This window comes from Poromitra crassiceps (genome assembly GCF_964638095.1).
Source record: "Poromitra crassiceps genome assembly, chromosome: 10".
Classification (NCBI taxonomy): Eukaryota; Metazoa; Chordata; class Actinopteri; order Beryciformes; family Melamphaidae; genus Poromitra; species Poromitra crassiceps.
The window spans coordinates 43,658,835-43,672,614 of NC_139631.1; the positions used below are offsets into that span (position 1 = coordinate 43,658,835).

At 43.2% G+C, this 13,780-nt stretch overlaps 3 protein-coding genes across 3 annotated transcripts in view; 2 read left to right on the top strand and 1 right to left on the bottom strand.

Moving 5' to 3' along the window:
- nudt18 (nudix (nucleoside diphosphate linked moiety X)-type motif 18) overlaps positions 1–436 on the bottom strand; it is a 16,150-nt gene extending 15,714 nt beyond the window's left edge. Inside the window, exon 1 of the mRNA XM_083645048.1 lies at positions 391–436. The gene's annotated coding sequence lies outside the window, so the exon portion shown is untranslated. The remainder of the gene's footprint in view (positions 1–390) is intronic.
- A 226-nt stretch (positions 437–662) lies between these two features.
- On the top strand, positions 663–2,196 carry sdhaf1 (succinate dehydrogenase complex assembly factor 1; the record flags this gene model as incomplete). Its single annotated transcript, XM_083645058.1, has 2 exons — positions 663–769; positions 1,211–2,196. The coding sequence occupies exon 2, from the start codon at positions 1,948–1,950 to the stop codon at positions 2,194–2,196; it is 249 nt and encodes an 82-aa protein (XP_083501184.1). The 5' UTR covers positions 663–769; positions 1,211–1,947.
- A 1,762-nt stretch (positions 2,197–3,958) lies between these two features.
- Positions 3,959–10,173, top strand: LOC310784081 (uncharacterized protein). Its single transcript, XM_083645057.1, has 3 exons — positions 3,959–4,165; positions 6,439–6,570; positions 8,668–10,173. Exons 1-3 carry the CDS (start codon positions 4,115–4,117, stop codon positions 8,806–8,808), a joined length of 324 nt encoding a protein of 107 aa, XP_083501183.1. The 5' UTR covers positions 3,959–4,114; the 3' UTR covers positions 8,809–10,173.
- The last annotated feature ends 3,607 nt before the right edge of the window (positions 10,174–13,780 follow it).

The window sequence follows — 13,780 nt, forward strand, 5'->3', positions numbered from 1 at the left end:
TAGCCTGGGTAAACCCATCCCCCACGTGACCTGCTCTCAGACCTGTTCTCAGTCACTATAGTGACTGGGAACTGAGAGAGCAGGTCACGTGGTGGCTGGGTTTACCTAGGCTAGATCCAGAGCACCAGTAAACACAGTTTCTGTTGTAGTGCTAAAGTTAGCTAGCTTGCTGGACATACCAGCTCACTGTCTAGTTAGTTAGCTCTGGTGTGATGTCCTTTACTAGCTAGTTCAGTTCTCGGGTACAGCGCGAAACTGGCAAGCAGAGACTATTAGTTCAGTGGCATAGCAGTGTTGTTAGCCAACAAGGTGATAGCCTAGGAGTGTGAGTGAGAGGCAGCAGGCAGAGAATGAAGCCAGCTTCCCGGGTGTGTTTTCAATATCTCTGACCTTCTGAAACACGACAACAGCGAGCCTCCAGCTGTCTGATCCGACGCTTTGTTTTGACATCTGACACCTTGAAGCAACATGCAGGAAGGACAGAGTCACGTCCTGTCCGGGATTTTCAAATTAAGAGCTTGAACGTATACCTAACGTTTCTTCGTATTCGTCAATAACGGGTTTATTTTGAAGGATGTGACCGGAAGTCTTATTATTTCACACTTTACACTCGTGTCATAACGTTGATGTAGGTCATGCATGCTGCCTGCTATTAGCTAAAGTGTGAAAGGAACACAAGCTAGCTCTGTAATGTTTCCTCCGTTTAGAAGAGGATTTATCCACTGACAGCCAGGAGAGAGGAGCTGAGCAGTCAGTTAACGACAGGCAGGTAACCTGTTTTATCCCTCAACCCAGTCACAGGCTGTCTGTTCAGTGTTTCTGTCTGTTGCTTTTTCTCTAGCAGCTTGAGACGTATGTTTCTGACTGTAGCTGGAATATAGAATAGGCTACACCACTACATAGTCACAGTGTAAATCACTGATAATACTGTTACTATATTTATTCATCAAGAAGAGAGATCTCTGTGGTATGAAGTGTTGGACAAAGAGACAGACGTCAGGATCAGTCGGTCTGTGCGGTAACGCCCACAATATGTCATTTCCGTTTAGTGCCGTGGGGGGAAATGGCAGAAAGGCGGTGTCGTGACAGTTTTAGGTGGTTTCCTCCACGCCCACCCCACCCCCTAGCTATGACGAGACATGGCCTGAATGTGGTCTATGTTCCCAAACGATACCCCTGCATTTCAACTCTCTTTGTTTTTCCCCTGCAGAGCAGATCCAGGATCAGGATCAGTGTTTTGTTGCCTGAACACATCCACGGGACAGGACTTCCTGTATATCAGCCAATCACAGGTCCTCCTACGCCTGTGGTCCCTCCACGAGACACCATCAGAGGAGGAAGAGAGTACGGGATCTCAGCTGTTTTTATTCCAAACATCACAGAAACAGAAAAGCAAAAAAGGTCAAAAGAGAAGAACTGAGCAAACTGGAGCATCTGCTGCCTTCAGGGTCTGCTGCCTTCAGGGTCCGCTGTGTTCCTGTACAAAAGCCCACTGAGCTTCCAAACAACATGATTTCATCTTAACCTCTGACGCAGCAGGGTTTTTCTATCAGCTCCAGCATTTAGCCACAGCCACATGCTGCACGTCATTCTGTCAGTTCCACAAACTAATTGCCAGCTCAGTGCTTCATAGGGCTGAATATCGGTACTCTGTACTCCATAATTACCCAGAACCAAGTAGTATTGAAACGTCTCCGATGTGATGGAGTTGTCGGTTCGGCGTGCCAAGATTCCACCAAAATGTTCAAACTAACATGATAGATATCGAATGAAGTAGAAAAAAAGGGAGGGTATTGAATGAAGTACTCGGTATCACTTCAAGGGTACTGGTATTGTAATTTTTGAAACGATACCCTAGTAGTGCTCGATCCGTTTTTCTCTGCTCTGAAAACAAGTCCCTCAGCGGGAGTCAGATTTGCCCGCTGCAGTTCGGCCTCCGGCCAGCAGATGGCGCGGCACAGCAAGCTGCAGCTGCAGGTCCTGTCTCTGTACCGGCAGTTCCTGCGCGCCGGCCATGCCAAGCCCGGCTTCATCCCGCGCATCCGAGACGAGTTCCGGGAGAACGCTCGCATCAAGAAGACGGACGTGATGCACATCGAGTATCTGTACCGCCGCGGACAGAGGCAGCTGCAGCAGCTCAGGGACCGCAACACCAAGCAGCTGGGCTCCTTCTCCAAGCCCAAAGACCAGAGCTGACCCCCTGGGGGATGGGGGGGGGGGGGAGTCACATGACCAGGACTCCAGTCAAGTGACTGGGACTCGAGACACGCGTTCTGGACTTGGACTCGAGAGATGTGACGTGGACTTGACGCACAGTTTGAATTGTTTGAGACTTGACAAGATGCATGAAGAGAGGACTTGAGACTTGACTTGGGTTCTGGTGACTTGAGACTTGACTCTGACTTGTACTTTGATGACTTGGAAAAGGATTCCAAAGTGTTGATTTGAGATCTTGTGTTTGTGTGAATGACTTAGATTGAAAGTGATGATGAGATTTGTTCCAGCAGACGACTGAATTTAAATTCTGTTTTCTGAATTTGTCTGGAATGATTGAATTTATTGAAACTGATTATAGAATATAGATCAAACTCATGATGCTCTTAATAAGTTTTATCCTATTAAAACCATATTACATTGAAAAGTCCTTGATATTTCATTTTCTTTAAGATAAATTAAATTGACACTGGACTCTGGATTTCTTCTGACTTGCTGTTCTACATTTAGACTTGAGACTTGATTTGAGACAATTGTGCCTCAAGACTTGAGACTGACTTCTTGGGACTCGTGCAAAGTTGACTTGCTCACATCTCTGGTTATTTAAACGGAAACGGTGGTGCATTGAAACATGCGAGGAAACATGACATTAAACTTGGAAACCGTAGCAAAATGGTGCACACCGTTTTGGGGCTGAACTCGACCCCGTTATGTGACGGCTGCATTCATGTCCGATGGGAAAGTCTGTAGAGGCAATGTTACTATCAGATGACACTGAGCATTCAGATGGTAAAATACGACTTGGGAACAGTTTATCTGATTTGCTGCCTTCTGACGTCTTGAACAGGACTGCAGCCGTTCTGTTCACTTCACACTGAACAGGAAACTGAAATCTATCGTCTGTGCAAAGAGTTTGTGTAAAAGTCAGATGAACTGGTTTCCCCGGTGCTGAACAGCAGAGAGATTATCTGTGGATCAACATGTTTAAATCCTCTCTGATGTCATATCCTCTCTGATGCCATGCTCATGTTTAAACCTCTTGTACCTCAGCAGAGCTGGGTGGACAGAAACACCCAGCATGTTTAGTCAGTTCCACCTGATTAAAATAAAATAAATAAATGAAACTGTATACTGAAAGTGTCTTACTTTCTTAATGTGATGTATTTCCTGTTAAGTTATCCTTCATTGTCCCCATGTGGAAATTCATCCTCTGCGTTTGACCCATCCTCTATTCGGAACCTTCCTAGAACTAGGTAGCCTTAAGACCTAGGAGCAGTGGGCAGCCTCTTTGACAGGAGTATTGATGGTGGGAGGAAACCGGAGCAAACCCACACGGACACAGGGAGGACTCCACACAGAAGGGACCTGGGATGGACCGGGGTTCGAACCTGGGAACTTCTTGCTGTGAGGCAACAGTGCTAACCACTGAGCCACCCAGCCACATATATTAAAACATCATAGCAGTATTAAAAGTAGGCTTATGTAATTGGTGTTGGAGCCTAATTAATGTTTATGATGATGATTATTATTATTATTATTATTCTTGTCATTTGTGTCCAATATACCTTTAACCTCTCATCCATACGATATCTGCCTTCATGTTCGTTCAGTTCATATTTATTCAACCATATTTCTTCACACAAACACGCTGTCATGCGCAGTGTGGGCCGCTGGGGGGCAGCAGAGGGCAACGCAGACAACGAGACAACCAGGAAAAGAAGAGACGTAAACAGGAAGTGAGTCAGAGACGTTCAGACGGTCCGATAATCCTTTTTGTGACATTTCAGTGGAAACTGTATTTATAATCCTGGTTTTACGAGTTAAGAGCCGCTCAGAAGCTTTGTTTCAGTTTGTCTTGTAGTTTATTGGCGTGTGTCGTCGTTGACAGACAGCAGTCAGCATGTCGGGCTCACACAGAGGAGAGATGTCCAACGAGCAGTTATTTCAGCAGGTAACAAAAGAACGAAACACACACAAAAACACAAACAAAGTGGTCACTTACACATTAAGAGACTGTTCCGTGATTTGAAGTTTCATTTCTCATTATATCAATGTATCAGTAGGCTATGTCCGTTTTCCTGCTTTATCAATAATAGGTTCATTAGGTAAGCTAGGTACAGTAAGAGACAGGTCTGTTGATATAGTAATTAGGTAGGCTATTATTAAGAATAAGAATAATGTGTTTTTCCTCCATTCAAACGATGTAATCATTCTCGTAGGACTTAAGCTTGATCTCTCCAAGCCTTCTGAAAGACACAGTTCTAGAAGGCAATGAAACTTAAATAATACAGAAGCAAATGAGGACTAACTAAAGTAACTACAGGATCATCATCATCATCATCATCAGTATAGAAATGGGAGCTAGGGCTCTGTCTGTCTGTTTCTCTGTCCCACTGTGATGTCTTAAAGCCCACTGTGACATCATCAGGGATGTCATAAATCCCAGTGTGACATCATCAGTGATGCTGGTCTCATTGGGCACACAGCAGCCGAGCTGCGAATACGAGCGTACGCGGCCGAGCCTAGGAATCGTAGTACTATAAAATCCCTTTAGAAAAATATGAAGAAATTTGCATTAAACTAATGACGGTCGGTTTGTGGAAGACGGACTGTACAAAGTGTTTTACAGGAAGGAATAAAGAACAAGAATGATAATACGAGGGATCACCGAGCAGCATTTTGGTAAACAAACTGCTTTTCCAGGTGGAAACGGCAATAGGACCCTATGAAGCTGCCTTGAATGTTCCACTCTAGCCCTGGCTGTGTGGTGTACATTTTAAAAACTGCGACAGTTCACACAGCTTTAACACGACATGCATAATATTATACATCAAACTCTTGAGCTACTATAGCTCTCACTCAGAATGTCAAAATATAAGCGATGTCATCTATAGTTTTTGAGATATTAACGTTTGTTTGGCACAACTCATACTAGATAACTGCTGCGGTTCCGGATGATTTTTTTCCCCGGGGATTTGTTGTTGTGACATCACGCTGATTCCTGTATACTATACTGAGATAAAAAAATAAGCAGAATAGACAACACGACACACTAAAAGAAGGAATAATGTATAAGTAAAATCAGCATTTAAAAAGAAATGAGAAGTGACATTAAACATTAAATTGACTGAAAATAATCCAAAACTGCTCATGAAAGGCAAGTCTAAGAAAGCGCATTTTCAAGATTTAAAAAAAAAAATATATATCCCTTTTATGTCATTTTAAAACAGAGAGCGTCCCAGGAAGTCTTCATCTGTAACATCTCTCTCTCTCTCTCTCTCTCTCTCTCTCTCTCTCTCTCTCTCTCTCTCTCTCTCTCTCTCTCTCTCTCACACACACACACACACACACAGGGCTGAACAAATTTGGGGGGAGGGATCTAATTGTGATTATTTCGACTGATGGTGCATTTCCGATATGATTTGTGATATTAGAGGGAATAACAATGTTTCCCTCATCATTCTCATTTTCATTGAAAAACATATTAAAATCATCAAGGTGTGAGTTTTGTGGGGATCTGTACCAAACACATATGTCTCTACAGCCTGTAGAATATGTCTGCAGCACAACAATATTTCATTTAAAATCAGGTATTTTGAGAGACATTTCCCCTTGAACAAATATTTTGCCTCTGATAAGATGTCGATTAATTGTTCAGCCCTAGCGTGTGTAACGGCGTTGTGTAGGTGGTACTTGCAGCAACCCATGTTAAGGGCTGGTCCAGGGGTGGGATACGAACCGCCGACCTTCGGGCTTGGGAGTCCGACATGTTAACCGCAACGCCAAGAGAGCTAGCTCCCTTTGGCGGAGCTGATTGACATGCCTTTATACCTGGGGAGTGAGTTTAACCAATCCACTCGCTACCACTCGGGACTCACGAGGAACCCGCGCTGATTCACCTCGGTTACACATGCGCGCACGCACCAGCACACACACACACACACACACACACACACACAGCTACAGAGAGGCCACAGTCAGCCATGTTGGCTCCACAGTCCCAGTTCGTGGCTGTTGCTGCTGGTGACCTTGGTGACGTTATGGAGGACATATTGTTCCATCAACAGTCAGAAGTGAAGCAGCACTTTGATCAAACTCATGTGTCGTGTACCAGAGTCCAACCATGGGACAATTGTACAACTTGGACTCACTCTGTCTGAGACTCTCTCCACACACACTCACGTCAGAGGCCTGCAATGAGCTGTGTGTTCCTCCGTCCTGCAGGTGGCACTGCTGCGCTGGCTGTGCTCTCAGAGCGATGCGGACCGGACCAGCCTGGCCGTCGTGACTGGAGTCCAGCTGGCCAGAGAGCTGCTGGATCGCCTGACCGGACAGAGCCGTGTCGACGCGTACAAGGTACACACACACGCACGCACGTACGCACGCACATGCACACACACACACACACACACACACACACACACACACACACATCCCTGAAATGTTCAGGAACATCTCCTGCATGGGGTCATGTGTGAATGGGAGCAGGGATCAATATTCAGGGAGATCTGTAAGTAAGTAACATTTCAGAGAAAATGTCCGTATGGCTGTGGTGTGAGGGGCACCTGTAATACCACGTCTACCTAAAGAGGCGATAGTGAGTCACTGTAGCGTTGAGTCTGCCGTCGGTCCAGGAAGAAGTAGAGCTGGGGAGACCAAAGACTGTTTAGGGTTAAAAGCAGGGCCCGAAATTAACTTTTTGACCCACCGGCCAGTGGCGGGGAGATGGAAAAAAATCTACCCGCCAAGCATATTTCTTACCAGCCCAAAAAAAAAAAACATTTTTGTGTCACATATATCCATATGTATATCCATTTTTTCAGTACATTTCAAGTAGATAAGGTATTACGTTGAAGAATACACACTTAAAGGATGGCTTTACCGTGGGGAATATGAATATATATTAAATCTCACGCCCCTAAGGTTTTCGAATCCGTTGAAATTTTTGAAATTGGAGGTTCACTGCCAGAGATATCAACCGAAATCCACTCTGTGTGTGTGTGTGGGGGGGGGGGGGGGTGGTGGGGGGAGGTGCGGGTGCGGGGACTCGAAATCCTACATTTCCCACAATGCACTGGGCTCGCGTGGCCTTCGTTTCCATGCCCACCCCTCAGGCATTTGGCTGATATCAAACTCCAGTAGGTGGCGGTAATGCACATATATGTTTGCCAACCGCCATAAAACTCAAAGAAGAAGAAGAAGAAGGCTTCGACAATAAAACATTATAGAGAAGAAGAAAAAATCGAAAATAAAATTGCCTCCAAATTGCACCAAATTTAAACCGAAGTATATATGTCGGGAGATGTCTTCATAAAAAAAATGTCATGCATTTTAAGGCATTTTCGTAGGAGTTACGCACATCTGATGTTGTAACTATTTTCTGTAAAAATGTGTAAAAACGGGTACATTGCTCAGCGTTGATTTCGTTACTTCAACGCACCTACTACTAGATGTAAAATTTGACGAGCTTTCCAATGCCGCCAGTCCCGTGTCTGTTTGTGCTTCCGTTCCCGAGATCGGTCTCTTTGCAAGGAACTATGGAAAGCTAATATTAGCTACAGCAGGCTATGCGGTTGAAAAAGATGGCTGCCTTTTTGTTTTTGTTCAAGACCTCTGAAGGGGCGTGGAGGACCTCTAGAGGCGGGACCATGGCTCACAACAATTGTAGTTCATAGGTCCTCGACTTCCGCAAGGCTGGACTTGTCGCTCTGACGCATTTTGCGTCAGAGCGACATGGAAATAATGTGAGTGATTCTTGATATCTATGGCTGTAAACAACCAATTTCAAAAATTTCAACGGATTCGAAAACCTTAGGGGCGTGAGATTTAATATGTATTCATATTCCCCACGGAAAAGCCGTCCTTTAATATCTTCTCAACATTCTGACACTAAAATGGCATTTTTGACACGGACAGATCAGGAGAAATTTCACCTTATTCGAGGCCTGTCTCTGTCTCAGGCACACACACTCGCCAGTTTTAGTGACATATATCATCGGTATCTAACGTTAGCAGCATCTAGCGATGAGCTAAAACTACATGTGGAGTTTGCAGATGTAGTAGCTACATCTGTCCATGTAAAAATCTGGACTGTACGTGAAAATGAACGTCATGGTTTTTAGGACTGATCCAACCTCTGTTGGTCTGTTTTATGGAGTATGGAAGCCCTGGAGGATAACTTTCTCCCTCTATGTGTGTGTGTGTGTGTGTGTGTGTGTGTGTGTGTGTCTGTGTGTGTGTGTGTGTGTGTGTTTGTGTGTGTGTGTCTCTCTGTGTGTGTGTGTGTCTCTCTGTGTGTGTGTGTGTGTGTGTGTGTGTGTGTGTGTGTGTGTGTGTGTGTGTCTCTGTGTGTGTGTGTGTGTGTGTGTGTGTGTGTGTGTGTGTGTGTGTGTGCGTGTGCGTGTGTGTCTGTGTGTGCGTGTGTGCGTGTGCATGTGTGTGTCCGTCCCACAGAGAGAGTGTGTCCAGGGCATTGCAGATTTCGTGCGTTTGAACCCAAGAGCCTCGCAGACAGAGATCAGCTCCCAGGTGCAGAGACACGTTCTGATGTTCGCCGCCCGTGTCCAGGCCCTGGAGGCCATGCCCATCTTCTGACCAAGCCGTGGATGCCACACCCATCTTCTGCCCAACCCTTGGAGGCCACGCCCATCTTCTGACCACACGCACGCACGCACACACTTTCAACCCGATTGCCAGAGTAGAACATTGACCTCAAAACCAGGGATACCTACAATCTCAACGTCAATTTGAAACAAATTTGAAAAGCTCAGCGCCTTTCCAACATTAAATTCAAATCAAACCTCTTTGCTTATGTTTTAGGCAAACCAGCCACTTGGTTAAGGTTGTGGTTTGGGTTGGGGTTCAAACTGAATGTAAAAACACGATGTGCCTCACTCGGGAGTCAAACTGGCGCTCTCTCGCTTGCAAGACGAGGACGCTAGGTCCACCAGTCCCACCGCTAGTCCCTTAGTGTCCACCAGTCCCACCGCTAGTCCCTTAGTGTCCAGCGATGTAGTTCAACATGAGACAGTCGTTAGACTCCATGGGTCCTATCTTATGCCTGGTGCATCGCTAGTTTCTAGCACTCAAAAATCTCCCTTTTCTGTCTTTTAATTCCCACCGGGTCAGCAGGGTTGGGTCAGCAGGGTTGGGTCTAGGGCTGCCCTTGACCAAAGATTATCCTGGTCGACCAGAAATCGACCACAGCTCCGACCAATCGATTGGTCGAAACGGGGTCTAAAGTTTTTTTGTTTTTTTGCAGTGTACTTTTTTTTTCTTATTTTGTGCAGTGTACTGACTACTAGTTGTGGGAATCACCAGATGCCCACGATACGATACTAAAACGATACTTGAGTCACGATACGATAGTATTGAGATATTGCGATATCGCCGATATTGCGATATATTGAATATTACGATATATTGAATATTGCGATATTGCGATATATTGCGATTTCTTACTTTTTCAACTGCAAATGATGTCCCCAAAGGAAAACTTTGTCAACATCTGGTTTATATAAGAACAATTTTCCAGTCTGTACATCTGACTTCAACTATTTTATTGCAGCAACATTGTCAAGTAGACAGACCAACAACTTTCATAAAGTCATGTCATAGTTGCATGCACCTGACAAACTGAACTGTTTGTTACATTCTACTTACAGTCCACCTTAACTGGATGTGTGTGTGGAGTGTGGACTACTGTACTTAGGTAGTTTTTGAACAATGCAACTTCACTTCACTTGCACAAAACATCTTGTGCAGCCCATTCAGTAACTGGGGAATTTGTAAATTACTGTTATGACAAAACTGTTACTGTTAAAACAAAATGAAAAGATGCTACCGTTTGTTTATGCTTGGCCTTGGAACGAAAGTTTGTGGCCTGGCATGGCCTGAAAAAAAAAAAAAGAGATTTTAACAAAATTATTAACAACAGCGATTGCTCGACCAACGTGAATCTCATCGACCAAACAATCGACCTGGAGGGGGCAGCCCGAGTTGTGTCAGCTGTGTTGGGGAAGCTACTTTGAAAGCATAGGTTAGGAAGCTACCAACTACTTCACCATGGAAGTAGTTGAAACTACAGCAAAGCTACCCTGTGAGAAATGTAGTTTAGGAAACTACAAGCTATGCAGAAAAAGTTGTTCAAACTACTTTGTAAAAAAAACATTCAATTGACAATGTACATGTGTGATATATGAAATAAAATATGATAGCCTACAAAAAAGAATAATGCCAGCAAACCAAATGCCTCTCAATTGAGTTTATTGACACCCAATACATTTATTAATGTTGTATGTTTGTTGTAAACAAATCTTGGTTTCTGGGTTTTATTTGATCAGACAAATAAACAGTAAAGACTTGATTAGGATTGGTTAAGGTTAGGGTAAGAATATCAGGGCAAGCCAATCAGAGGCAGCGTTGGCTTTGTGTCAGGAAGTACAGTAACGTTAGTGGGATCCTCGCTGCCTTCACAGTCTATGCTGCCTTCAAAGCGATCGCAGTGAAAAGAAAAAGAGGCAGTCCTGTCAAAGGGGGTTCTGATTAAACAGTTATGGTCAAATAAAATAAATATGTATATTCCTTTAATTTTATTGCCCAAAATTGTAGTTTGTAGTTTGAGTAGTTAAACTACACAAAAATGACCAAAAAGCAGTTTAACTACTTGGCTCACTATGCAAATATGAATGTAATTGAACTACCAGCAAGCTACTGCAAAATGTAGTTAAACTATGTAGTTCACTACTCCCCAACACTGCGGGGTCAGAACATCAATGGATGTGTTTCAGTGACCCAGTGGTCATTAAAAGACAAAAAGGGAGATTTCTGAGTGCTAGAAACTAGCGATGACAACGCTGGCCCTTGCACCGGGTGTAAGATAGGGCCCATGTGTATAACGTTAATATTCTCCTATATAGAAACATGATAAGAAACGTATTTTGGTTCCGAAATCTTCATATTGTACATTTCCATGCTTTCCAGAAACGTGCAATGCTAACATTTTATTCTGCCGACTGGGCTGCAAATATTGTATAATTTGTATACCACTGCCAAAGATATGAACGCCTGTCCAGTCCACACACACTTTATATTTTGTGCTAATTAATTCAAGTAATTACAGTAGCCAGTAGGTAGGCTAATGTAAGTAAACGTAAAAAAAAAAATCAACACTTTCGTACAGTGACATCATCAGCAGTCTCAGATCAGAGCGCTGTTTCAGTTCTCAGTGAGCCGCTTCTGTTGAAGATGGAGAGACAGGTTGTCATGGGAACAGTTTCCAGGTGAGCTGTCAACTACGGATGCTCCTAACGATTATTTTCATTGTCGATTAATCTGATAATTGTTTTTTCGATTGATCGATGAGTAGTTTGGTCTATAAAATGGGGGGAAATGTCGATCAGTGTTTCCCAAAGCCCAAGATGATGTCCTCAAATGTCTTGTTTTGTCCACAACCCAATGATATATTCAGTTTACGGTCATGGAGGAGTGAAGAAACCAGAAAATATTCACATTTAACAAGCTGCAAACAGAGAATGTTGACCTTTTTCTTAAAAAAATATTCAAACCAATTAATTGATTCTCAAAATAGTTGCCGATTATTATTAATTGAATAGTTGACAACTAATCGAATAATCGTTGCAGCTCTACTGTCATGGCCATGTTGGAAGTCCTTTCTTCTAAATGTCTAACTGTCCATCTCAACAGAACTGAACAGACGGTTAATTCCTGTCTGTTTCTGACAACTGATCATTTCAGCACTGATCCATCTGATTGGCTTAGTGTTTATGTCAGCTTGTTAGCTAGCTAACCATAGTCAGCTAACATCACTGTGTTGTTGCTAATGCTAACAGATTAGCACACTTGCTAACGTACTTGATCTATCTGATTTCTCAAGTTGCCCATCTGTGTTGCTTCCAGTTGCCTGACTTTGTTGCCTTAAAACTGTTGACGTGAATCCTGATTGAAATGTGTAATAAATGCTGTTACAGAAAAGACATGGCGTTTATGCAGAGGCATGGCTCTAATTCACATCAGTAACATGACTGTTTTTCTATTCTTTTTTTGTTAAAATAGTCAGTAACCATCTCTAACAGAAGTATGTGCTTATTACATAAACTATACAAACTATAAATAAACTATAAAAAAACTTCAATTAAATGAATAATTATTTTCCTTGATATTTTTGACATAATACAGATATGCAATGGGTTTGCGCACCTGTGTTACCCCGTGTTATTGGCTGTGCATGTCTGCGGGTGGGAAGCCAGGTTAGGGGCATGTGTCCTAGTCACTGCACTAGCGCCTCCTCTGGTTGGTCGGGGCACCTGTTCGGGGCAGAAGGGAACTGGTGGGAATAGCGTGATCCTCCCATGTGCTACATCCTGCTGGTGAAGCTCCCCGCTGTCAGGTGAAAAGAAGCGGCTTGCAACTGTGCATGTGTCGGAGGAAGCATGGTGCTAGTCTACGGCTCTCCCTAGATCAGCAGATGGGGTGGGGCAGGGGGAAATAGGCCAACAAGTACAATTGGGGAGAAAATGTAGGAAAAGGGAAAAAATAGATGAAATGGTTTTTGATTAAAATATTGTTTTTATTATCAGCTTTAAAAGGTGGATTTACATTGATTTTAGAATGAGGATATAGGGGGGAAACTGTCCCTAGAATTAATGTAGTTTCACTGCTATATTAAAGGGACATCCGTTTTGGGCATTAAAAAAAAACAGTCAACAGAGTGCAGAGCTGCAGAGCCAGGTCCAAAAACATCATATGCACAACGGGAATGTAATAGCTTATTTCAGAGTATTATTAAAGCACAAACCAGGGTTCCAGACTAACTTTTCCACTGGTCCATACTGTAGCTGGGTATGCAGGGAACTCTCTATGCATATACAGAGCTCCAGACTAACGGTTTACATTGGTTGCACAACATGCACCAACCACCTTTTTGTCATTTTGTATAGCCTACATTTTGGGGAATTTCTTAAAGTAAAACCTTATTAGATTTGCATGTAAATAAATGTACGTTAAGTCACTTTCTATCACTGAGTTAACACAATGGGGATTGAGCCTATGGCCCATTGATGGGCTTTGCTTTGTAAGTATTGCAGTATTCATGAACTGGGTTTCTGTGGTGTGATTATCACTTTGACACAGTGGCCCTACTCAGGAGCCACATTGACTAAAACAATATTTGCAAGAGCCACAAACCAAAACATTCCCTTTCATACCTTTATTTTTTATCCTGTTTAATTAAGTAGGACTTAAAACAGTAAAAAAAAGGAGCCGCATGTGGCTCTAGACTTAGAGACTCCGGTTGAATATCACTTCTTTAACACGTTATGCTCCTAAGTTGAAAAAGGTAGGAGCACATAAAGAATTTTAAGGGCACAATCAAATAGTATAGCATGTATATGATTTCATTCATCTCTGGTACATTACAATTTAGTTTAATTCAATTAAAGCACGTTCTCATGATGCACAATGCATTTCTTGCCAGAATGACTCAATGCTGCTCATTGGCTATTGTTGCCATTGAATGATCATTAACCATTTATTTAGTCATCTGTTG